This window comes from Tachypleus tridentatus, chromosome 8 (assembly GCF_004210375.1).
Source record: "Tachypleus tridentatus isolate NWPU-2018 chromosome 8, ASM421037v1, whole genome shotgun sequence".
Classification (NCBI taxonomy): domain Eukaryota; kingdom Metazoa; phylum Arthropoda; class Merostomata; order Xiphosura; family Limulidae; genus Tachypleus; species Tachypleus tridentatus.
The window spans coordinates 141,600,753-141,628,035 of NC_134832.1; the positions used below are offsets into that span (position 1 = coordinate 141,600,753).

At 34.3% G+C, this 27,283-nt stretch overlaps 1 protein-coding gene across 5 annotated transcripts in view; it reads right to left on the minus strand.

The window, feature by feature from the left end:
* LOC143223628 (glutamate receptor ionotropic, kainate 2-like) overlaps positions 1 to 27,283 on the minus strand; it is a 97,095-nt gene that overhangs the window by 63,903 nt on the left and 5,909 nt on the right. For 3 of the 5 annotated variants that reach the window (XM_076451818.1, XM_076451820.1, XM_076451819.1), the window contains exons 1-2: positions 20,292 to 20,439; positions 11,394 to 11,578 (exon numbers count right to left, since the gene is read on the minus strand). In XM_076451818.1, the coding sequence (XP_076307933.1) occupies positions 11,394 to 11,578; positions 20,292 to 20,439 (333 nt within the window). Of the gene's footprint in view, positions 1 to 5,255; positions 5,290 to 11,393; positions 11,579 to 20,291; positions 20,544 to 27,283 lie in introns of those variants that run through there. The other 2 variants (XM_076451817.1, XM_076451823.1) reach the window with 2 other exon arrangements.

The following is a 27,283-nucleotide window of genomic DNA, read 5'->3' on the forward strand; positions in this document are numbered from 1 at the left end:
ACGAGCTAACTGTGCCGTGCCTATCACAAGTATCGAAATCTGGTTATAAGCCCTAAGATTTACCGCTAAGCAATTAGGAGATATTTTTTAGTTTAATTCTGTTATCCTATCACTTTTTCGAGTGAGGCTTAACAAACATATGGAAGTAAAGAATTATCTAAGTTTACTAGAATAACAAAACTGGGTGTCTTGGGGTGGTAAAAGGATTGTCCAACTCGGGAGGTGGGAGTATAAAAAGTGGTCCAGAAGAGGCGTGGCTCTGCAGTACGTGTAGCATAACTCTATTTAGAGTACATAATGCTCTAACTACTTACATTACGATTTGTTATTCATGATCCTTCAGAGACACGTCATCTATGAACTATTCTGTGCCCCAAAGTCTTGGTGGGTCAACAGATAACTACAGAAAATGTTACATGACAGACTTATGCTACTGGATAGGCACGTTATAAAATCACTCCTTCCTTTTACTGTAGTTACGTCCCTCTGTGGACTGGCGACACTAAAATCTGAGGTTCGATTCCTCTCGGTGGACACAGCACAAAGTCAGATGTGGCTTTGCTATAAAACAAAATTTCAAGAAGGATGGTCTTCCTGTGGGATTCAACGCTAAAATCAGTGAACAACAGAAGATGGCCACATGTGACTTTAGTACAATAAAAGGCACACACACAAGAAGGATGTGTTATAAAGATGAATGAACTTATTGCGAATTTATTCAGATGAAACGGGGAGAGAAAAATATGAGTTTATATGTTATATTAGAGATTATAATAACAAACAGAAGGTGTCTGGGTAAAAATTGGTAACGTATAATAAATCCATTAGATGCACAGTAGACTGTCCTGTACTTCAAACGACGAATGTCAACCGAGATGTTCCGTACTGTTATCAATTTCAAAATTTCAAGTGGATCTCTGCAATTACGTCGTCAGTTAGGTGATTTGCTTATTTAGGGAACCAAAAAAAGAGAAAAAACAGGCCCTGTAAATTAAATCTCAGGTCCTCTATGAAGTTATCTTTTAATTTCAAGTTTCACGTTTCCTGAAAAGCGATCCAGGTGTTAAATTTTGTGGGGGATATTAAAAAAAAATCATATGAAAATTTTATACGATTTAACCTAACTAATTTAGGCTTTAAATTATGCACATACCGATCTTTCAGTGTGTGCGTTTTCTTATAGCAAAGCCACATCAGGCTAGCTGCTAAGTCCACATAAGGGAATCGAACCCCTGATTTTAGTGTTGTAAATCCGTAGACTTAGCGCTGTACTAGTAGGTGACTGATCTTTTTGTTTCAAAGTCAACGATTCAAGTATTATATAAGATGATCTCTTCAATTCAGGTCGCAGGTCTTGAGTAAAGTAAGTATTCTACTGGGGTAACAGTTTTTGTACGATATAAATTAGCGTTACACGTCCTGAATAACCTTATTTTTTTACTTCAGCTTGCAGGTCTTAACGAACGGTAATGTTATTTTCAGCTTGAACGGCACTGTATGTACGGCAATGCCCTCTAGAGGCACAGCGGTGTATCTGTGGACTTACTACGTTATAAACCTGAATTCGATACCCGTGGTGAGCGGAGCACAGATAGCCGATTGTATAGCTTTGTGCTTAATTACAAACATACCAATGGCTACGTATACTGAGTTATTGAAGTAAACGCCCGGCCTAATTAACAAATTGTAATACTTTTTTAAATGTTAAATGTTTTTCTTACACAGTGATCATATTTGTCCATCACCTATTTAGTTGAGGCCCGACATGGCCAGGTGGGTTAAGGCGTTCGACTCGTTATCTGAGGGTCGCGGGTTCGAATCTCCGTCGCACCAAACATGCCCGCTCTTTCAGTTGTGGGGTCATTATAATGTAACGGTCAATCCCACTATTCGTAGGTAAAAGAGTAGTCCAAGAGTTGGCGGTGTGTGGTGATGGCTATCTACCTTCTCTCTAGTCTTACACTACTAAATTAGGGATGACTAGTGCAGATGGCCCTCGAGTAGCTTCGCGCGAAATGCAAAAAATAAACAAACAACCCTATTTAGTTTATTTAATAAAACCGTTTGTAAAATAAATTAGTATTTTAGAAATTGCATATTTTTTCACGTGCCACTAAACCTTCAAGTTACCAGTTTTAATCGAGTGGTTCAGAAAGCAGTTCACCATTACAATTGTTACAAATATTAGTAAATGTTCGACAGTCGTCAGCTATCGGCATTCCCAGTGGTATTGTTGGGGCTGTCCCTTTATCCACTATACGTTTTGTCTCTACAATAAAGATTATTATACTCATCATCAGACGTTATTGCTAGGCCTATTATATTTTTTACAACTTCATTCTTTATCTAGTCCCGTAGGAACGTTCAAGAATTAGAGGATTGTATAAATAACCGTATTACAACCATGCTATGTTCTTCATGTCAATTGCCACGACTCGTTTTCAAGAAATCCACAGCTCTTCCAATCGGCTGTAACACGACAAACACAGCCGTGGTTGGAACACTATTTATATAAGCTGTATGTTACAACAATAATTGTTAGGGTGAGAACGCATTTTTTTCAAAATGGCGAAATAGGATTGTATTTAATTGTAGCTGTTAGCATACATAATCAGTAGGTCTTAATTTATGGAGTAAGAATACATTGAAACACTTGTCGATTTTCAGTAATAAAACGCCCCTCCGCTGGATCAGCGGTAATTCAGTGAGCTTATAACCATAAAAATTGGGTGTTGATACACGCGGTGAACAAAGCACAAATAATCTATTGTGTAGCCTTATGCTTTACAACAAATATGCTAAAACAATAAAACCAGAAAACCAAATGTATTTGCATGCGCATCTCATATGTTAACACTAAATTATTTCAATATATAAAAGAACTAAGTTGAATAGCAAGAAACCGACATTTTTACTTTAGAACAGCGTGTTTCAAAACTTTAGCTGCTTTAGACGAAAGATGAACCATGTTTCTTTACATTTGTAAAAAGTTTCATGGTGTTTACTCTGACTGTTATTTTATGTATCCCAACAGTATTGATAATAATTTATGTTTTTAAAAGCACTCATCTTTTATCTCGTCACACCAAAAATGGTCGCCCTTTCAGCCATGGGGGCGTTATTATATAACAATCAATCCCACTATTCGTTGGTAAAAGAGTAGCCCAAAAGTTGGAGGGGGTGGTGATGATTAGCTGCTTTCTCCTGTAGTCTTACACTGCTAAATTAGGGGCGGATAGCACAGATAGTCCTCGTGTAGCTTTGCGCTAAATTGAAACTCCAAACCCATTTTCATCCATTTCTTCCATCTTTTAGGTTATTGTTATTCTGTAAAGCACGACCTCTGATGATATTATGAAACTTTGGAGTGAAAATGAAACTGACAAGAACTGTAGAAATAAGAAGTGTTGGGGAATCCAACTTTTAGGAGAGAATAAATCTATGTTTATTTTTAGTTTCTAAATGTTTTATCCACCTGAGGAGTTGTCAGGTTTGTTCTTTTAAACAAGATTTTGTGCACTAAACTTGAACAAGATGATTCTTCACTTGAAGACACATCGAGACTTCTGTAGTCCTTTATGTTACTGACCTGTAGTTGGACTTTATAACAGCCCGAATCTCGACGGGTGGGGCTTAAATTATTGATCCTTAAAAGTTCGGTAAAGAGATACGTTAACGTTATCCTTTTCTGTCATGGACGTCCGGAAAAAAAACTTTCAGTCGATCGAATTTAAACGTAACAACTATGTTTGTAGAGGATTCAATACTGCTTTATAGTATCGCCTGAAATATGTAGCAAATGTAATTATGTAAATATTCAATATTGTTCGAAAAATGTCGAAATTATTATTCTATAAACATTCCATATTGATCGGTAGTGTTGTCTAAAAGAGGTAGAAACTGTAATTACTCAGACTTTAAAAACTGTTCTATAATAATGCCTGAAATACGTAGAAAATGTGGTTACACAAATTGTCAACAGTGACTTATGGGAAAGTTTGAAATATTTTAAGAACCATCTGTTTAGGATACCAAAAACGTATATTCGTTCTTCGAACAGCAGCTATAACTTTTGAAAAAGATATAGCCGAAGATATTTTCTTCGTCTTATTACGTGGCAACAAGACAATAACTGTTATCAAACGATCAGAATGGAAGGCTAAGTCTATATAACACAGCCGTTTTAAACCGGTATTCTGTACACATCAAACATGCTCGACCTCTGAGGCGTGGGTTCGTTATAATGTGACGCTCAATCCCACTATTCGTTGGTAAAAGAGTAGCTCAAAAGTTGGCAGTGGGTGGTGATGAATCAGGGACCACTAGCGCAGATAGCCCTCGTGTAACTTTGCGCAAAATTCTAGAACAAACAAATCGGTATTGCAACCAGAAAAAAAAAATACAAAAACCAGTAGCTTTAAAATTTGTCTTTTCATGACTAATATAAGAAAAATTATCTTTCTAAGCATAAAAAATTAACGTTGTCTTGTAGCTATTATAGTTATGTTAGAATTATTTTAGGCAGACAGAGGGATGAACCGATAAACAGAGAGGTAGACAGTCACTTTGGTGCATGGATACATAAGATAGGTAGACAGTCACTTTGGTGCATAGATATATAACATAGGTAGACAGTCACTTTGGTGCATAGATACGTAAGATAGGTAGACAGTCACTTTGGTGCATAGATATATAACATAGGTAGACAGTCACTTTGGTGCATAGTTACATAACATAGATTGACAGTCACTTTGGTGCATAGATGCATAACATAGATTGACAGTCACTTTGGTGCATAGATGCATAACATAGATTGTTCCTTACAGTAAAATAAAACATATTTCCAAAACTTTACTGATATGCCTTATACTCAAACTAACAGTTTTGTCTAATTCGTATTTATTTATGGATAACTTAAGTTTTCTACAGGCGTTTGCCCATATTATTTCAATTTTTTTAGTCTTTAAGAAGCGATTAAATAATCCCGAGTCAATATTTAAAAATAATTGAAAACCTCGATATTTCAAATTGAAGAGAAATGTAGTGAAATTAGAAACAAGTCGCCAATAACTTTCGTTCTCTTTCATCGTGTTCCTTCATTAAAATTCGTCTAACTTTAACCTTATCTCTAGAAACGTTTTCTCTTCAAATTTTCAGACGATTCCCAATCTGAAGCTGAAAAGAGTGAAAACCCAGAGGCTAAATTTAGTAGAATGAATTTGTGCCAACTGTGAGCAAAAGAAACGTCAGCTTACGGTTTTCTTTCCAAACACACAATGCACACTGATAGACCTTTATCTCTGCAGTCTGCCCAACAGCCAATCAGAACATAACAAGAAACACTTATGTTTAGATACACTTTAACTCCAACATAACTTAGAACGGAGCCACTAAGAGTCGAAGGCTAGTATGTTTATGTGTTGATTGCTTTGTTTTCTTCGCGTGAAAAAAAAAATGTTCACGGATATATTTGTAGTATGATAAAAAGTCCACCTGGTGTTAGTTCAGCCTTTTTGCTATTGGTTGATTTGTGGAATTCGAGTTCATGACCTAAATAATATGGTAAAGGAAAGAGTTTGACTTGGAACCGATAATAACTTATCTATAAAGAATTCAGTCAAACACAGAATTATGTATTTTAAGTTTTTAACTCATTTTTAAAGTGTTGGACCTTTTCTTCACCATCTCATGGGTGTTGTTTAACAAATCTGTATGGTAAAGCTATCAAACAGACATATTCAACTATCACCTTCTGTACAAGTAATAGCAAAAAATATTTCATTATTCAGTAACCTTTTTCTTTTTAATCATATGTTTTATTACTATGCCACGCGCAGGGTTTAGTGGTCACAGCGCGAAAACTGTAAGATCGCGGGTTCATCCTCTTGCCGCACATACGCGTTCTTCACCTTTTAGATTGTGGGCGTTCTTTTAGATTGGGAGACAAATCTCATTATTTCGTCAGATAAAACAAGCATAACAGTTGTTTGTGGACAATATAAGCTTTTTTGCTTTACTTCAATATCTAAGTTCAAAATTAAGGATTAATATGTGCATATAGTCCTTCTGTAGCGTTGTGTGAAAAAAGAAATCTAGGAAACAAATAATGCATTATACATAGATATTAGGGTTTTCTTTTCTTTTCCACCAGAGGGGAGTTTGAAAAGAGAGTCTGTGACGCAGAGGCCTAATGCATTCTTTGATTGGTCAGAGCATAATTCATGCACCTAAAGTAATTTACGTTACTACATAATGAAATAAAACGGACTCAACGCCCTAAAGAAATAATGCATTAATTAGTATTTAGTACAAAAAGACGGTTAATCTGATTATCGCAAGATTGGTTAAACAGAAAAGTGAGAAAAGAAAGTATGAAGAAGCAATCTTTCAAAACCTGAAAACATCTCCTGGTGACACGCATGCGTATACAAAGCCACATTTATATATACACACATAAAATTAAATACTCGTATACATATATAAACATCTAAACACACATACGTAATAATCCTTGCATTAGAGCGATGTTCATTTGTAAAGTGCACGTGGGTGTCCGCATGAAACGCGCGAATGATGCGTGGTTTCCAGCACGAGGATGATTTTCTCATTTGGCAATGCACCAAAGAAGCAGACACGATGATTTCTAAGGTTCCAGTTGCATGTTTAAAAGAAGTCAGCACTCCATGTTTACAAAGAATGAGGGCTATTTTTTTGCTCATGTAGTATATGTACGTGAACGTCTTATAGTTAAAGAACGTGATTATCTTAAATGTAATTAGATATGACAAACGATAACAACTACCGATAAACTAACCCTCAGGGTATGTGCGAAAAAAATGTAAGTTATGTGAAGTCATTAGAAATAACAGTAGTTTGGTATTGTTTTTTCTATGTTTTTCTATTAGTGATGTTATTTACCAAGGATATTTCCGAAAAGCTTTTAATCGTGGGATACATTTATTATTTCATTTCGTGATTATTTGTTTGTGTTTTTAATCTATCCACCAAAGAGAATCAAACTCTGAATTTTAGAGGACCGTAAACGCTGTATATTATTAGAAACTAAGTTACCAATGGGTGAGTTCAAACTACAAGTTAAAAACGAAGGCCATCTACTGATATTAACTTACATGAAACACATTTAAAAATCCCCCCTTCCTCCCCCAAGTAGCACAGCGGTATGTCTGGAGACTTGTAACGGATAGAAACCAGCTTTCGATACCCGTCGTGGGCAGAGAACAGATAGACTTTTGTGTAGCTTTGTACTTAATTAGAGACAAGCGTTGTGAGTGAGTGAACATTGCACCTGGGGTAACGACCTCCACATGTCACCACATATCTCAACGTGAAACAAAGTAATAAAAGTAAAACTAACTGTTTTTAATTCTTGTTTTGTCACTAACCAGCTAGTTATTTAATAATACAAAAACAACAAAAACATTAACTTGAGCGTGTGTTTTATCTTTTCAAATTTGAAATCATTTCTTCACTTTGAAATCATTTCCCAGTAAATACAATCATTTATTTACTTTGAAATCATTTCCCAGTAAATACAATCATTTATTTACTTTGAAATCATTTCCCAGTAAATACAATCATTTCTTTACTTTGAAATCATTTCCCAGTAAATACAATCCATTTTTTAAACTTGAACTTATTTACCAATTAAAAAATAAACTAATTCGTTCTTTTCCTTTTAATTCTTAACTTGAAATTCTTTGTCATTGAGCACAAAACTACACAATGAGCTAACTAGGCTTGTGAGCCACAAATATTGAAACTCAGTTTTGCCTCCAGTGGCAAAGCGGTATGTCTGCGGACTTACAATGCTAAAAGAATCGTGTTTTGATGCCCGTGGAGAACAGAGCACAGCTAACCTATTGTGTAGCTCTGTGTTTAATTCAAAACAACAACAACAAGCCCAATTTTTACCGGTGTAAGCTCTAAACGTACTGCTGAGTAACTCGGGGCTCGCTTGTTCGTAACAATAGTAATATATTCTTGGGCACTTTAATCAGTTCCTTTTAAAGATATGCTGCTTTTCTCAAACGAGAAAAAAAGAAAGCTAGGAAACTCATACTAAAGCGTTTGCTTGCGAAATTACTAAAATGATGAGGTCGGTTTTTATTAACCCGACAAAAATAAAAGCAAAAATCTGTCGTTTTACGTCGCTCTGTTTTTTTTCGGTAGTTCTTATTGGGGGGTTGGGGTTGTGCTTTCTTATAGCAAAGCCACGTGGGGCTATCTGCTGAGCCCACCGAGGGGGATCGAACACCTGATTTTAGAATTGTAAATCCATAGCCAGCGGGGACAGTTCTTATTGGACACAAGTTTCATTACAAATGGATTCCATTTGTTTAGAAGCATAATAATTTTGAAATTCAAACCAAGTTTTCGACAGTAATGCACAACTTTTCCCCAATCTTCTGAGAATACCGTTTCAGACTATAAACATTATGTTCTTTCTAATGATTTATGAGTATTCTAACGTATAAATAAGGGAGTTTGAACTGGTGGTATTTATTAACACTAGAACATGATTTGCCCCTGTCGTTACTTGAATTCTTTATACTGGTGACTAAATTAGGAATATTCGCTACTTGACTGATGAAAAACATTACCATCTAGCTTGCCTCATGTAGTGCCTAACTGGCCCTAATTCATTGTGTAGGTTGATAAAGAAGTAACTAAATATATTTAAGTCACTACCTTATATAAATGAATTTGTTTCAAAGTTTATCCAAGTGTCCGGTTGACCCTCCTGATTTATTTACTTCGGTTACCATCTAGTCTGCTTGAATTTGTGTTAATTAGTTTATCTAAATCACTGCATGATTTGTTTGGTCTGATATGTTTATATAGGTTGCAATTTTGTTTGGTCTGAAATATTTATGTAGGTTACAACTTTGTTTGGTTTGAAATGTTTAGGCAGGTTACTACTTTGTTTGGTCTGATATGTTTATGTACGTTACTACTTTGTTTGGTCTGATAAGTTTATGTACGTTACTACTTTGTTTAGTCTGATATGTTTATGTAGGTTACTACTTTATTTGGTCTGATATGGTTATATAGGTTACTACTTTGTTTGGTGTGATATGTCTATGTAGGTTACTACTTTATTTGGTCTGATATGGTTATGTAGGTTACAACTTTGTTTGGTCTGATATGTTTATGTAGGTTACTACTTTATTTGGTCTGATATGGTTATGTAGGTTACAACTTTGTTTGGTCTGATATGTTTATGTAGGTTACAACTTTGTTTGGTCTGATATGTTTATGTAGGTTACTACTTTGTTTGGTCTGATATGTTTATGTAGGTTACAACTTTGTTTGGTCTGATATGTTTATGTAGGTTACTACTTTGTTTGGTGAGTTAACAAATAAATATGTGTGTAGATTATCACCAGTTGTGTTAGAAATCATTTTATTCAACTCATTGAACTGTTGGAAAGGGTTCGTACAACGACCACTAAGATGACACCCGGAATGAAAAAACGTATCATTGAACGATATATTAAGACTTGAATTTGTTTTTCCCTTGAAAGAAGAAAAATTAGAAGGTACATAATTGAGGTTTTTAAGATCATTAAAAAACTGCTAGTGTCGATGCACCATCTTTTTATTGTAACTTAATGACGAAATTCTTAAGACTAAAGGACACAAATATAAATTTTTAGCAGGGTAGGTGTCATCATTAGCTAAGACAGCTTTATTTGTCTGACACCATGATTATCCTTTGTAATGGGTTATCTTCAGATATTGTAAATGCAGTTAATTTATTTGAGATTAACGAAAGACATGATAACTATTTTATTGATACGGACTTAAAGTCTAATTTAGTGGATTGGATGAACTGTATGAATAAATTGGTACCTGTCTGTACTTACATGTTTATCATACAGGTTACTTGAACTGTTATGTTTGTCTGACTAGCTTGTTAAAGCTGCCGACAAATGCTACTTATTTATATATTATCTTAGATGGCTAACTTTTCTCGAAGCAACTTCTGAATGCTTTTAAATAGTGACAAAGTTTACGTATAAAATAGTTCTGCGGCGTAATTTCCATTCCAAAAGGTTTCGGCCTGTGACTGTCATGTCCAAACACGTGAAACTTCCCTGTATACCTTCCATACTCCCTCCAGTGTACATTAGGTATTCCCAGCATCTTACGACAGTCCAATCAGCATAAATACATAAGCACTACGTCTGGCAACTTGACAGATATGGAATAGCACGAATACTTGTTTCTTTCTCCAGCTGCTTGAGATATTTGACGGTTAAAAGAAAACGGCTGTGTTTCCGTACAAAGCCGATATTTTTGCGAGATACATAACGCCCAGATCATTGGCCTGATAATATTCCAAGATAATTTTAACCATTGTATCCACTCTTTCCTAATCTGTCCATGGTGCATTATTTTGCGAATACCGCGATTCCTTGCAAAAATACTTTCGCGACATGTCGTGTACTACATTTCATCCATTGACTGGTGGAAAATAGCACGAGACTTGTTACAGTTATCACTTCTCACACGTTTCGTCATTTCCTCCACGGTTATGCTATTCATAGATTTTTTTTCCAAGCCTGTCTTCCTTTTCCAGATACGTCGTGAAAGCAAACTCTCTACATCTCGTGTTGCTTTTTTTTCCAGACGATATCCTTCTTTATTATGTTGCATACTGTTGCTTGGGGCACTTGGACTGCTCACTGACTTTCTGGTTCGTGTATTTTATCACCTGTCACTTGACTTGTTGCAGGTATCTTTCTAGGTGGTCTCGGTGATGTGAGTACAATGGATATTCCCATTTTTAATAAATTCCCCATCTGAACACGTATATTTTATTTCAGTTTATAAATATTTTACATCCAAAAAAGGCTATTACATACCTTTTCCCAAAGCGATGGGGTTTTGGTGGCATTACATTACCTATGTAACGTCAAACAATATCAAAATGTAGTTCTGATACATGCTGTTCCACTGTGACTTTAAAACAGCTGTGGTTAATATGTGACTTGGTGATTTGTACATTCAAAATCATTGTGAGGTAATATAGTTACGCCTCTGTTTGATCACAAGAATTCCTTGAATCGGTGGTCAAATTACCTAATCTCTGAATTTGGTTTACCTCAATTGGTAACTAAGTTTGTTTGTGTCACTTCTTGGTTTATTTGACTTATCCCATCATCCCATACTAGTTGTAGTACCCACTAATCTGTTACTGGTCTAATATTTCCTAATTAATTAAATGTTAACTAGTTTGTTTGTGTCACTTCTTGGTTTACTTGACTCATCCCATCATCCCATACTATTTATAGTACCCATTAATCTGTTACTGGTCTAATATTTCCTAATTAATTAAATAATAACTTTAAATAAACGGTAAAACTCACGTGTCTGAGGAAACTGATTATGTTCTCTGTCGGCACATCTACGATAATATTCTGTACTCCTGCCCTTCCAATTTCTTTCAATAGCTTCCGGTATTCCTGGCCTGGAACAAGCTGCTTCACCAGCACTTTGCGTTTTTTTTCTTGCATCAAAGGATCTTGAAGTAACTCTTGAAGCCGTATCAATGCTACAAGTAGAGAAAGTCGTGTAAAAATAAATTATTTCGAAAGAGGATTTGTTACGTAGATTTGGAGAACACAAGCCTGGCACCAAAAAGAAATCACGATGCAGAACCAACTATAGCTTTTATCCTAACGCGACATATTACTGAAGACGAAACAAACAAGAAGTTTAAGATTAGAAACACTTGATTAAATACGGACAGAAAGTAAGATGATAAAAAATGTGCTCTATAGAATTTTGTAAACTTACGGATTAGTTTATGTATGAATATTAAAGAAATAAATGCGTAAGTCATAGTTTTCTGTGAAGTTAAACGACCATGCAGCGACAAGGAGATTCTAATTACTTTTAGCGAAATCACTAATATTTTAAACACGACAAACACTATAAACTTTATCAACTTTATAAGGTCTGAAAGAAATCCTATTGTTTATCCAAGTAAAGAGTTCATCACATTAAGCTATCTTTTCATTCACACACACACACACATAAATATATATATAATAAAATTAATTTATTGAAGTTATTGTTCATTTTACGTTGAGTTTAGCATGCACGAGATCAAAATCCATTAGAATATAAAATAATCAAGCTTACTATAACAGTAGGTTCTTTGTTTTTGCTATTTGTAAGGAACCTCCAGTGGGTCAACAGTAATTTTATAAACCTTCAACATTACAATCCACGATTCGATTTCCATGGTGAACAAAACGTATATAATTTATTGCGTAGGCTTTTTGTTAAGAACAAACAAAATATTACTGTGTAAACGTAATTAATTTTCGAAAGATGACTGTGTGATCAGTTGTTTTCAGTGTTTTACTTGAAATTTTAATATTATATAAAGATACTAGTATTTCTTTTACATTATGCATTGATCTTGTCGGCACCTACGGTATGTAAAAATCCTCCTGGTAAAATTTTGTTTGTTTTGAATTTAACGCAAAACTACTCGAGAGCTATCTGCGCTAGCCATCCCTAATTTTGCAGTGTAAGACTAGATGGAAGGCAGCTAGTTACCACCACTCACCGCCAACTCTTAGGCTACTCTTTTACCAAGACCGCAACATTATAACGCCCGCACGGCTGAAAGGGCGACCATGTTTGGTGTGACGGGGATTCGAACCCGCGCCACTAAGATTACGAGTCGAGTGCTTTAACCACCTGGTGAAATAATTTATAAAGTATAGAAATATTCCAGTATAAGATCCATAAAAGACTCGAAACAGCTGTTTTAATTTGATTAAACAAAGTATCCTACACTTTCATAAGCTACTTGCTCAAGAAGCGAAAACAAAGACTGTATCTCTTTTTTTTTTACGTATCTTCAATAATTTAACTATTTCATTCTACACTCAGGCTTAACGTTCAAGTAACTCCACTCACGTTTTTTTTTTCTTTTAATGTTATTACCATTTCTCTGTTGGCAGTCAATGTAGGAGCGTGAAAGTTCTTTGCCCTTAATCTACATCACTATTTCTATTTTGGTTTGGTTAGTTGGTTTCGAGCAAAGCCACAATGAGCTATCTTGTTTATTTACGATTGGGATCGAATCCCGGATTTTAGTGTTATAAATCCGTACATTTACCATTGTCCTACCGAAGGGGCTTCTATTTTGGAATTAGGATAACATGCATACAAATATTATGTTCTACATTTGTTTGGGTACTTTTTTTTATCTATACTTCATAAAAATCACATTTTACGGCTTTATCACAATTTAATGTTACAGTGTATAAAACTCACAGAGTAGTTCAGAAAGCACTAACTTACCTTTATTTTCATCAGAAATGACTTTGTAATACAACCTTGCATGCAAAGTGTAGAATTGTTTGTTTAGAATTAAGTACAAAGCTACACAATGGGCTATCTGTGCTCTGCCCACCACGGGTATCGAAACCCGGTTTCTAGCCGTATGAGCCAGCAGATATGCAGCTGTGCTACTGGCGGGTCTCAATACTGTAAATAATTTTCCGTTAAGTGTATCTACATATATAAGTCGTAATTAAGTTATTGTCATCCTAGTCTAGGTATAACATCATTGTTAAACACCTTTCATTTAACTATGTCCGCATGTATACAATATAACCAACTTACGTTTTATAATTTATGTGTGCAAACTTAAATATTATGTACTACTGACGTTGCGTACGATGCATTTACTGAATTTTTGACAACTTAAAATATCATTTAGCAAAATATATTTAAAAAATGGATACAGACGGGAACTTCTGTTTTATGAAACATGTTCTGTGGCATATCAGCAAAAGCCTGAAATTTTTTTTATCACAAATGCAACAGTGGCAAGTGGAATACTTTATATATCAGATGAGTATATGTGTTAAATAGCTAAATACCGTTGTTGTAGGATTATGTACAGGCCTGGCATGGCCTAGCGAGTTAAGGCGTAATCTGAGGATCGCGGGTTCGCGCCCGAATCGCGCCAAACATGCTCGCCCTCCCAGCCGTGAGGGTGTTATAATGTGACGATCAATCCCACTTTGCGTTGGTAAAAAAGTAGCCCAAGAGTTGGCGGTGGGTGGTGATGACTACCTGCCTTCCCTCTAGTCTTATACTGCTAAATTAGGGACGGCTAGCACAGATAGCCCTCGAGTAGCTTTGTGCGAAATTCCAAAACAAACAAACAATTGTATTATGTAGCTTATTAAGCAGAAGATGAAGTTGTTGTGTATAGAATTAAAGTAAATAATCGTGAAAACGTGGAATGACTATAAACGACATATATCTCTGTACACTATATTTTTAGTATAAACATTTTGTTTTTCTGGATAATCGCCATCTCTGACTAAGATCTTAAGTTTTTTTATTGACCGAAATCTTGAGAAAACGACGTTATAAAATAGTAATTTTTTAATATTATGGTATCAGAAAGTGTAAAAAATCAGCTGTTTGTGACTATTTCACTTATTTTTTTTTTTTTCCGTATCAGTATTCATTCTTATTTACTCTTTCTTAAAGTACTATAGAAACATCGGGTCCACTAACATCAATAGCTTTAGCCCTAATTGTCGATTTGTAGGTTCCTGCACTGAGATAGTTAGGAAATAATGAATATTTTTAAATTATAATATTAAGAAGTATAACATTCAACTATTTTTATTTGTTATTATTGTACTTATATTTCTTAAATCGTATCAATTACTTTGTACCTTATCATAAAGTACTAGAGAAGTATCGCATTGCTACCACCAATAACTTTTGGTCTAATTGTCGATTTGTAGGCACCTGTATTGAAATAGTTGAAAATTTGTAATAATTATTAAATAGTGCTTTTTTTAAAATTATGCTATCAAGAAATGTAAAAAGTAAATATTTTCGTTTGTTACTATTTTACTTGTATTTCTATAATAGTATCAGTTATTTTTTAACTCTCCATTAAAGTATTAATAAAACGCTGGATTTACTACCACCATTATTATGTTTATTATTTTATTCCTCTAGTGGGCAAACTCATTTTTCGCGTACAAAAAGTCTTTATACTTTAGGCCTAATTATTGGTTTTTAATCGTCTGTATTGAGATAGTTGGAAATGTACACTATTTATGAAATGGTGGATATTGAAAACTTTTTTTGTAAATTTCTTGCGTGTGTATGGGTCTAAGTCACATTTATATGGCATCTAAAATCTGTAATTTATTTTGCCCGGTGTGTTAGCTGTAGAGCGTCAATAATGAAATTACGATAATGACTATTAAGGCTAATTGCGATAAACTTATGCTTCGCGTATGAAACGTATTTAAACTTCACGCGTAATTGTAGATTTTAAGCACTTGTTCGAATTTATACTGAGATTTAATGATATTTCGTTCTTTGTAAGCCACAGAAAGATAGTTAATTTGTTTCCTTGCATGTTTGTCTATGTTACTGAAATACCTGGCCTGGCATGGCCAAGCGTGTTAAGGCGTGCGACTCGTAATCTGAGGGTAGCGGTTTCGCATCCCCGTCGCGCCAAACATGCTCGCCCTCTCAGCCGTGAGGGCGTTATAAAGTTAGGTCAATCCCACTATTCGTTGGTAAAAGAGTAGCCCAAGAGTTGGCGGTGGGTAGTGATGACTAGCTGCCTTCCCTCTAGTCTTACACTGCTAAATTAGGGACGGCTAGCGCAAATAGCCCTCGAGTAGCTTTGTGCGAAATTAAAAAAAACAAACAAACAAATACTGATATACCTTTAAAGTTATTGTTATAAATGTCGTAGTTTTGCACTCCGATAGAATAATACGAGTTAGACATCATTAATTTTGCACTCATATAAACAAAAGTATTACCTTTAGATTAACGTTTTATGATTCATCACCACAGTTCAGTTTTATATTAAATTGTTTACGAAAAATACTTTCGTGAGGAAATTCACGACAGTAAAGATTTTAAGGCGTTTTGTTATCATATTCGCTTATCATGAGTGATAACTTAACGAAGACCCAACATTGCAGACCGATGAGTCCATAGGGCCATTGAAAATCAATACTCAACGAATCATGCTGAAATAAAACATGGATTTACTCTAGACTTGGTGTAAAACTTAACCTACAGTTGCAAAAAGATTAGTAATGCAATCCAAATGAGCTGTATTTCTCAGAACTAGATTTCATTAAATAAAAATACGAGACAATGTCAAATAAAGCAATCAAAATAGAAACGGTTGGTGAAGTCTTTAACTATTTTGAGGGTTATATATTGTTAACAAGGAATAATATATTTGATGTTAAACTTATAAACGTATTATCCCGCCTTATAAATAATCCCAAATGGACTACCTGCGCCTTGTTCTCTACGGCCCAAGAAACACTTTTTTTACTGTATAAGCCCTGAGCCACCGGGTGACGTTTGAATTTACTCAGAAATAAAACTGTTGAAGTTAAGAAAGCCATGTTTCTTGTGCTCATTTAATAATAAAACAAAGCAGCACGAAGTTTACTAACATTATCCAATGCTAAGTTTAAGAAAACGCCCTTCAGTTCAGCTTTAGTTTAATGACGTGTATTCTAACAATTGGTGTTCGGCCTCTTAGCTGGACAGAATACAGATAGCCCATTGCGTAGCTTTGAATTTAAAGGAGACAAAGTTTTATTGGGATGAATCAGGAATGAAAATGTTAAGAATTAGACATTACAACGTTTTATTATGTAAACTAATGCTAGATCAAAGTAAAGTATATTTTGCTGTGTTGATCTTAATAAAAAGAACAATGTTTTTCTGCTGACGCAAAAATAAAAATGTTAAACGAGACATTAAGTTTTAGACAAAACAACGCTTTTCAATATTAAGTGAACAATCTAAAATATAAATTAGTAAAAGTAACATGGTGTTTTAAAATATACTCTGAACAGTGTAAACAGTAACGTATACAAAGCGAGGTGTTATTTTGATGATGTAGAAATTAAAATTACAAAAGAAATATCACAACGTGTCCTCGTTTTAGTTCAACACTAAAACAATTAAGGTAATAAATTCAGTTGTTTGTGTTATAGCAAAGCCACATCGGGCTGTCTGCTGAGCCCACCGAAGGGAATCGAACCCCTGATTTTAGCATTATAAATCCGTAGACTTACCGTTGTACAAGCGGGGGGCGATTCAGTTGTTACTTCATAATTAAAGACGGCCTTTAAATACTTTTTTCACAATAAATCAATTGATAAATAAATTCCATTTAGGTCAGGCCTTATTTTATTTTACGAATTAAAGTATTTCAGTAATACAAAGGTTTTCCTCATCTCTTTTATACCAGATTCGTTGTAACTTAATAACTCCCTCACTTCCCAATAGGCAAAGCGGTATGTCTGTGGACTTACAACGTTCGAAATCGGTCATCAGTACCAATGATGGGCAGAGCATAGATAGCTCATTGTGTAATTTTGTACTTAACTTCAACCAAGCTAACACTAAACAAATGCACACGTTCTTGTACATGTGTTTTTAGCCGTCTGGTGGAAGCCCCACAATATGTAGAGATGCATTCTAGATATTTAAATTCATAAACAGTTTTTAGTGACACTATTTGATCCTTAAAATCTGAAAACAAACAACAAACGCAGGTGCATCTATCTGTAGACAAATTTTACGACAAGTTTGTTTGTTTTCTGAATTTCGCACAAAGCTACTCGAGGGCTATCTGTGCTAGCCGTCCCTAATTTAGCAGTGTAAGACTAGAGGGAAGGCAGCTAGTCATCACTACCCACCGCCAACTCTTGGGCTACTCTTTTACCAACGAATAGTGGGATTGATCGTACATTATAACGCCCCCACGGCTGGGAGGGAGAGCATGTTTGGCGCGACTCGGGCGCGAACCCGCGATCCTCAGATTACGAAGCGCACGCCTTAACGCGCTAGGCCATGCCAGGCCAATTTTTTTTTTTTACGACAAAGCTCTCATAGTAGTTTTCTTGCTCATATCGCATGTTTGCAGCCCAGGGTACTTATATTGAATTTGGCATAAGTTATGGATAAACAGTTTTACGCTTCCAGTTTCCTCCAAATATTCCCGTACGATGTTATTAACAAAGTTCACAGGAAATTAGTGCTAAGAAATTATTCAAATATGCTGGTGACTTTGTATGCACGACGAACCAAGATCTGGACTAAGTGTTTTTGAAGAATAGTGAAAGAAAACTAGCAAGTGAAAAATATAAGTCAGTAAATCACATTTCTTTTGGACCTTCACACTCAAATTTGTTTTCATTGTTATGCATCAGAGTGTACAGAAACGCCCATTGGTGATCATTTTCAAGCTGAACAGTAAACTTGACAAATACATGGATATTTTTAACTTTGAGCTATGTATCTAACGTCATTAAAGGTAAGAAAGATCTTTAGCCTTTGTTCTTCATGAAAAAAACGAAACAAAAACATTGAAAAAAGACGGCGCTAGTCTCGAACGTCATCAGTGCAATCGTAAATTGCCCTATTTTAAAGGATATTCGAGTCTCCCGTAGTAAATGTCGATACGTTGTGTAAAACAGTCTAAGCCAGTTCAGTTTTTATTATCTTCATGATAAATCTCGCCAGTTGCTGTTTGTAATGTTTCTGTTAAAGGAATGTTAATTTACAGAGATTCTATTCTAAAACTGGTATAATGTAACATTTCTATTAATTCTGAACTTTTGTATTTCATCAGGAATGACAAAACTGTCTTTCTGGTTTTGAGTTTTGAATTTCGCTCAAAGCTACACAAGAGCTATCTGCGCTAGCCGTCCCTAATTTAGCAACGTAAGACCAGACGGAAGGCAGCTAGTCATCATCACCCACCGCCAGTTCTTGGGCTACTCTTTTACCAAGGAATAGTTGGATTGACCGTAACATTATAACGCCCCCACGGTTGACAGGTCGTGTATGTTTGGTGTGACGGAGATTCGAACTCACGACCCTCAGATTACGAGTCGAGAACCCTAACCACCCGGCCATGTCGGACCAACTGTCTTTCATAGTAAACTCATGAGATGTCCATTAAAGGAAAACGATATTGTCATACAACTAATGTACTATATTTCAAAGACAACCCTAACATCTACATTGACAGACACACGAAATTAGTGAAGAAAGAACTGTGCCACCTTTTGCATAAAATTTATCCACTGATACATGTTATTTTAAGAACAGACTATGGACTGCAAAATATTTCAGATTTAAGGACAGGACATTACCCATAAAGTTAATCGCCGTAGGTGCAGTTCTAGGTATTTTGGGGCTGCCATAAGATGACTAGAAACACGTGTAAAAGATAGTTTGTTTGTTTAGAATTCCTCCCAAAGCTGCACCATTGCTATCTGTGCTAACCATTTCTAACCACCAACTCTTGGGCTACTCTTTTACCAACGAATAGCGGGATTGACCGTTAGATTATAAAATCCTCATGACTGAAATGGCGAGCATGCTTGGTGCGAGGGGGATTCGAACCCGCGACCCTCAGATTACGAGTCGAATGCCTTAACCCACGTGGCCATACCAAGCCTCTAAGAAAAATGCTGGTTAGTTTTCAATCAACACAAATTGACTAATGAGGTTGAGGATCCGTCAAACGTGTGAACACTATTAATAGGTGAATAAACAATGCAGTAAAGTAATCTAAAATGAAGTTATGATCACTATTACGTCGCAACAAACATACTCGCCATTTCAGTCGTTGGGGCGTTATAATGTTACGGTCCACCCCATTATCCGTTGTTAAAAGAGTACCAAAAGAGTTGGGGGTGGTAGTGACCACTAATTGCCTTATCTCTAGTCTTACATTGCTAAATTAGGGACGCCTTGTGCATATAGTCCTCGCGAAGCTTTGTGCGAAATTCAAGAACAAACGAAATCTCCATAGTGAATATTAACTTCATGACAGTTAACCTTGTACTTATACTGTGTCACTTGTTTAACATAGAAATAGCAATACATATCTTATTAAGTGTAAAAAACCCACAACAAAACCCCAATATTTTTTGGCACAACGAAGGGTAAAATATTTATTATTACTTACAGTCGATTAATTTTGTTAACAGTTATCGTCATCACTACTAATATTTTACTTTTCATTGGGTCAAAAAAAAGACGGTCTTTGTGTATATTTTTAATCTTAATACAGTAACACAAAGTGCTTGAAAAGAAATAATAGTATCTATCTTATTTGAGAAGGCTTGAAACTTGGTATAATTGCAAAGTTTCTTTTTATTTGTAGAGAAAGTATGGAAACAGGAAATAAGCTGATGTATAGATACCTTCGTTTTCTTCGTAAACGATTGCAAGATTTTTCCATTCTTTGTTCTTGATCAGGTCACGGTACGCCTTGCTCAAAGTCTTAGCAAACGGAAATAGATTGACTGTGTAGTTATCTGGTCGGACTCTGAAATCCCATCTTGTCTCCATGTGAGGAACGTGTAGCGCATCACATGTGGACTGGACTGTTGCACTGGGTTCAATAGACTGCGGTCCAAAGATGGCAGCCGCTCCTTGACCTAGGAGGTCGCAAACTATTGGATGAAAAATAACATTTTAATCTGATCTAGTTATATTTTAATAAGCAAATGTGTAGCTTAACTTATACGGTTATAAGGTTTTTTTTTTGCTGAGAACACTGGTAGAAAGTAACGCAACTAAAAAAAAGATTCTGTGTAACTTGATGATGGTTATTGATGAAAATAATGTTAACAGTCCTGTGGCTGAGAAAAATAAAATTCGCTGGAAACAAAAAACAAACAACTGATTTTAAAGAATAAATGCCACAGTTTTAATATTACCATTCAGAAAAGCTATTTGTATTTAAAATATAAATTATAATGTTCATTCTCTTTGCAAAAATACCTCCAGTACTTCAGCAGTAAGTCTCTGGATTTACGACGCTAACAAATGGGTTTCGGTACTTGAGGCAGTCGCAGTACAGAAATAGGACATTGTGTAGTTGAGCGCTTTACAACAACCAAACTTAAAAAAAAAAAAAACAGCAACAAAAAATGGTTCTATATGTGATAATATTGTTGTAAGAATAGCAGGTTTTATGTTAGAAAAATGTTTTCTATAATGTAGTTTTGTTACTATATAAAAATGTGAAAAAACACAACAAAACATGTGGCCTTCAGAGTGTGGAGATTATTGGTTTTTTTTTTAGTTAAGCAGAAAGATACACAATGGGCTATCCGTGCTTTGACCACCACGGGTATCGAAACCCGAATTTTAACATTGTAAGTCCGCAGACATACCGCTGAGCCACTGGGGGGCGAGTGTGGATATTTAAATTGGTTGGTTGTTTAGCACTACGCTATGGGCTATCTGCATTCTGGCCATCACGGGTATCGAAATTCAATATGTGTTTGAGCACATAGAGTTTCTGCTTAAAAGATAAAAAAGTGTATTGAATACGCTATCTTTGTTTCTTGTTTAAGATATCTAAAAGTTTACAAAAACTACCTTAAACATATTTCGATTAAGTTCCGTTGGAGATAAAACAGTGAAGTTACCTTTAGGAAAACAACTGAGCTGTTATAAAAAAACAAGGATTGAAATATTATACACAAACAAAATAATCTGACTAGAACAAAATACACATTTCAAAGATTAAAATATTATACATAGATAAAATGATCTGACTAGAACAAAATACACATTGCAAAGATTAAAATATTATACATCGATAAAATAATTTGACTAGAACAAAATACACATTGCAAAGATTAAAATATACATAGATAAAATGATCTGACTAGAACAAAATACACATTGCAAAGATTAAAATATACATAGATAAAATAATCTGACTAGAACAAAATACACATTGCAAAGATTAAAATATTATACATCGATAAAATAATTTGACTAGAACAAAATACACATTGCAAAGATTAAAATATACATAGATAAAATAATCTGACTAGAACAAAATACACATTTCAAAGATTAAAATATTATACATAGATAAAATGATCTGACTAGAACAAAATACACATTTCAAAGATTAAAATATTATACATAGATAAAATGATCTGACTAGAACAAAATACACATTGCAAAGATTAAAATATACATAGATAAAATAATCTGATTAGAACAAAATACACATTGCAAAGATTAAAATATTATACATCGATAAAATAATCTGACTAGAACAAAATACACATTTCAAAGATTAAAATATTATACATAGATAAAATGATCTGACTAGAACAAAATACACATTGCAAAGATTAAAATATACATAGATAAAATAATCTGACTAGAACAAAATACACATTGCAAAGATTAAAATATTATACATCGATAAAATAATCTGACTAGAACAAAATACACATTGCAAAGATTAAAATATTATACATCGATAAAATAATCTGACTAGAACAAAATACACATTGCAAAGATTAAAATATTATACATAAATAAACTTCGAAAGTGTTGGCATGTTTTCCATCTTGAAACACACACAGTATGCATTTTGTTGGTACTTCTATTATGTTAAATATTTCGTTACACTACTTAACAACATTTTTACACACTCTTTTTACGTTTACAAAGTTTATCTGCAGTAAACATATTCACCTTTGATATTACGAATGAATGATATTAACAATATTTTTTGTGGAATACGACTGTATGTTGGGTGTAACTGATGTGACCAAACTAACATATGATTTCACAAAAGTGTGGTTTAAATTCTAGTCCCGAGAAAACTGTCACGACGTTGCTTTATAGAAATCGTCCTGACAAGCTTACACTCGTAGCCTCTTATTTTACTTGATACACAGTCATATATCTATATTCTAAGTAGAATGTGGAGCGATCAATCTTTCGAAACCCAAGGAAACGAAATACTAATTTAAGTAAGAAGCAATGGAAGTTTTATAATCAACTCTCACCGATCGGTCATCACAGGGGGTATCAGCTATTTCTTAGCACGAGACATTTCCCTAGAACATTTTGTATTCTGAATGAGGCCACTAAATTGATATATATATATTGAATACCTTAAGAATATTTCGTGACGACGAGAAACTCACTTGAAGTAAAAATGTATTCTCAAAACGGCTGGTATGGGTATTAGAACTCTAATTAAAACCTTTAGTTCATCTTAAGATGATCTAAAAAGTTTTAGATGTTGTTCTGTACTTTATTCTAATTAATGTCCTAATACCCCTACCAGCCATCTTGAGAACGCCTTAAGAGTATTGTGTATTTGTTACGGCTCATAACCCTAAATTTAAGAATCCCTGAGCTGGCAGACAACAGTATTCATTTATTGAAATTTGAAAAAAAAGAAAGAAAAGGAGATATTACTTTAGTTTCTATTTAGAAGAAAATGTCATCTTAGTTCCTGTTATATTTTAAACAATTCAATAAATCACTCTTTAAAATGCTTCTGTAACATATTTTTCATTGTTTCTGTTTTTACATTTATCACTATCGAACTTATCAATCTCAATTTAAGAGCTGCTTCTAACAATGAATCGAACTTTTTCTTCTTGAATTTGCGAATCAATTTCAATTTAAAACTGATTATATTAATGATTTTCCTGTGCTAAATAATTAGCAGACGAAAACCAAAAATATAAAACAACTGAAAATTTAGAAATGGATTGAATAAGAACAGGTTTCAAGTGTTCCTACCCAGACTCTTATATATAATTTTATATTATGTTTTAATAAAATATAGTTATCAAACTCTTATAATTTTAGTTATTTTATAATACACTAATACATTTTCATTAAATGTTTTACTAACTAATTAAAATTTACGAGTACGTTATAAAATAAATATTCAGCCACTAGTTGGTGTCGTCTGCAGCTGAACAAGCGTACATATTAATTAAATGTGTTTAACAATGCCCTCTAAGATTTTGCTTTCTTCCTTAATCAAATTTATTAAAGCTAACTGAATTACGTTTCAAACACATTTTTCTTTCTTGTTTTCTTTTATTCGTGAATATATTTATAAATCTTAATTTTGAATCCCTATCAAATTTCTTGCAAACGTTTTCTCATTTTTATCCCATTCCACAATATATCTAATAAGTTACATTTTATATGTGTTTTCAGTGTTGTTACTCGTTATTGTGAGGAGGTAGTTGAAACAATTGCGTTAAAACATGGTAAAGGAACTGAAGTGGATCCTCCAAAGGTGGATAAACAATTTAAATAACCGTTCCACGTTATACACAGCATGAATTCCTTTGCAACTGACGAACGATTCTTATGTTAAGGTTCATCATACTAGAAAGGGCGGCCCGCGATAACATTTTATAGCATTTCTTATTAAGCCTAGTTAACGTCTCTAATGTTAAAGGAGTTTGAAATATATTTTCTCATCACAATACCACAATACGATGCACAGATTAAGAAGACAGATAGTACTACTGTATTCAATGATTAATTACTGGAAAATACGTAGAGGGGATTCTGAGTATAGGAAGATAATAATTGAAATTTATTACGACTATTACTGGGGATGTAGTTGGGATTGAGCAATATAGTTGGCTACGTCAGTCACGTATCGATTCGCGGCGACGTAGTCTTAAGATTAAATGATTATAATCGTTCCACTTTTATGCTAAAATAATTCAAAGCAAATTGTGTCTCTCAAATATTTAGAGATCTGGTAGAAATGAAGCTCCGTCTGATTTAATTAATTAATAGTACATTACCTTTTGATACGACAATGCCAATTCTGTCTTATGTTTTAAAAATTAATTGTAACTTTCTTAAAGTATTGGATAAATTTGTTCTGTAGTGAAGCAAAACTCTTACACTGTGAACTGACTATCTGTTCTGCGCCAAATACTGATATCGAAACCCGATTATCTAACGTTAGAATTCCGCAGACTTACCACAATGTTACTAGATGGCAAAGACAGTTTGTTTTTTTTTTTGAATTTCGCGCAAAGCTACTCAAGGGCTATCTGCGCTAGTCGTCCCTAATTTAGCAGTGTAAGACAAGAGAGAAGGCAGCTAGTCATCACCACCCACCGCCAACTCTTGGGCTACTTTTTTTATCAACGAATAGTGGGATTGACCGTCACATTATAACGCCCCTACGGCTGAAAGGACGAGAATGTTTGATGTGACGAGGATTCGAACCACGACCCTTAAATTGTGAATGGTGCGCCCAAATCAAATGGCCGTGCCGAGTGATAGGACATAGGTGTATCCCCATTGCAATGGGGGTTGCTCCTCCACAACGCGGGCACATTTTATATCCTTATCAAAGCCCATACCCAGAAAATCCACTTAATCTATACAGTGTCTCTAATTTAATTATGTTTGTTTTCCCTCACAACTTACAAATATATATATATATATATATATATTTCATTGTAACTCCCCTACGGCTAAAAGGGCGTGCATGTTTGGTGCGATAGGATTCCAATCTGCGACTCTCAGATTATGAGTCGAACGCCTTAACCCACCTGGCCATGCTGGGCCTAGACAAAGACAGAGATTACTTGAATTGTTTTGTCTTTTTAAGGTATTTTTGCAAACAAACAGATAAATATATACCTCACTTTTACACAAAATTTTCTTTCTTTTTTAGAAACAAGAGGCGAATGAAAATAAAATATAGATTTGATCTTTCGGTGTGTCCCCCTCATCTGAGGAGGCTAAGAAAAGTCTTCGTAAATGAGTCGTAATTGTTTATAATAATTTCTGTTAGAATCCTGCAGACAACAAGTAAAATAATGTTCTCGAAACTCGAACAAGTTGTTCTTTACGAAACATTTAGTGAAAAAATAAAAATACCAACGTAAGTGACGAAACAACTTTTACAAGAATCACTTCTATCTTTCAGTTTATCTGTTAGGATAAAAGATTTTTAACCTGAACATACTAAGTTGGATTTGGGTGAAAGAATTTAAAAGAGAGACGTCACTAACTCGTGCATACCTTTGTCGACCGGTTCCTGAACGTTTCAGTAAGTTATTTATATTTCACTTTTATTGATAAATATAAGTTTTAATTTGAAACGATTTAATTTATTATTTTCTTAGTTAATGTTTAACAAAGCCCATTTTAAATCAGAATAATTAACTATCACGTGTCACTGCTCAGCGTCCTTGGATGGGCAACTGTTGTTTATATTTGTGTTTTTTTTGGCAGGCTTTGCCGACAAACGTACTGACAGGAGTGGTTGCCAAGTAAATCGTTATTTGCGCAAGACTCATCTTTATTTATTTTTCCGAGCCCGTTAAGCTGATTCAGAAGATCTAAAATTAATACGACTTTGGAGTTTTGAATGTTTTCAACAGGTTGTAGGCCTACAAGTAAAGAGTGGCTAAATCTCTTCTAATCGTGCAGTTTTGATTAATGTGAGAAGAAAAAGTATCTGATAACACAAAACACACAGTGTTATATACATATACACACACTTTAATGTTTAACCCTAGACCAAATGCATACATCATCACAGGGTTTTGAGTTAAAACAGAAATCTTAGAGGACCAACGAATTGTTTATTTCGAAGACATTATAAAAGACATAGACAGCTGTAAAAATTCTTATATCGTGAGGTTAGATGATAATTAGACTGATGAAAGGCGACATAACTTGGATATCATGACTTTGTTGTCTAAGTTTAACCTGCTTATTACTTATTGGTCTGTACAATATTCATATGGTTTGTTAAGATGAATATGGTTTATCAATTTTGTTTGTGAAGCAATTTGGAGTTCATGAATGGCTGCAAATGTTGAATATGAGTTCAATGTAATGTCTTTCCATTTGTGTTTCTAAACTTAACACAATTCAATGTCTGTCCATTTGTGTTTCTAAACTTAACACAATTCAATGTCTCTCCATTTGTATTTCTAAACTTAACATAATTCAATGTCTGTCCATTTGTATTTCTAAACTTAACATAATTCAATGTCTGTCCATTTGTATTTCTAAACTTAACACAATTCAATGTCTCTCCATTTGTATTTCTAAACTTAACATAATTCAATGTCTGTCCATTTGTATTTCTAAACTTAACATAATTCAATGTCTGTCCATTTGTATTTCTAAACTTAACATAATTCAATGTCTGTCCATTTGTATTTCTAAACTTAACACAATTCAATGTCTGTCCATTTGTATTTCTAAACTTAACATAATTCAATGTTCCAATTTGTCTAACACAATTCATTTGTATTTCTAAACTTAACACAATTCAATGTCTGTCCATTTGTATTTCTAAACTTAACACAATTCAATGTCTGTATTTCTAAACTTCCATGTCTGTCCATTTGTATTT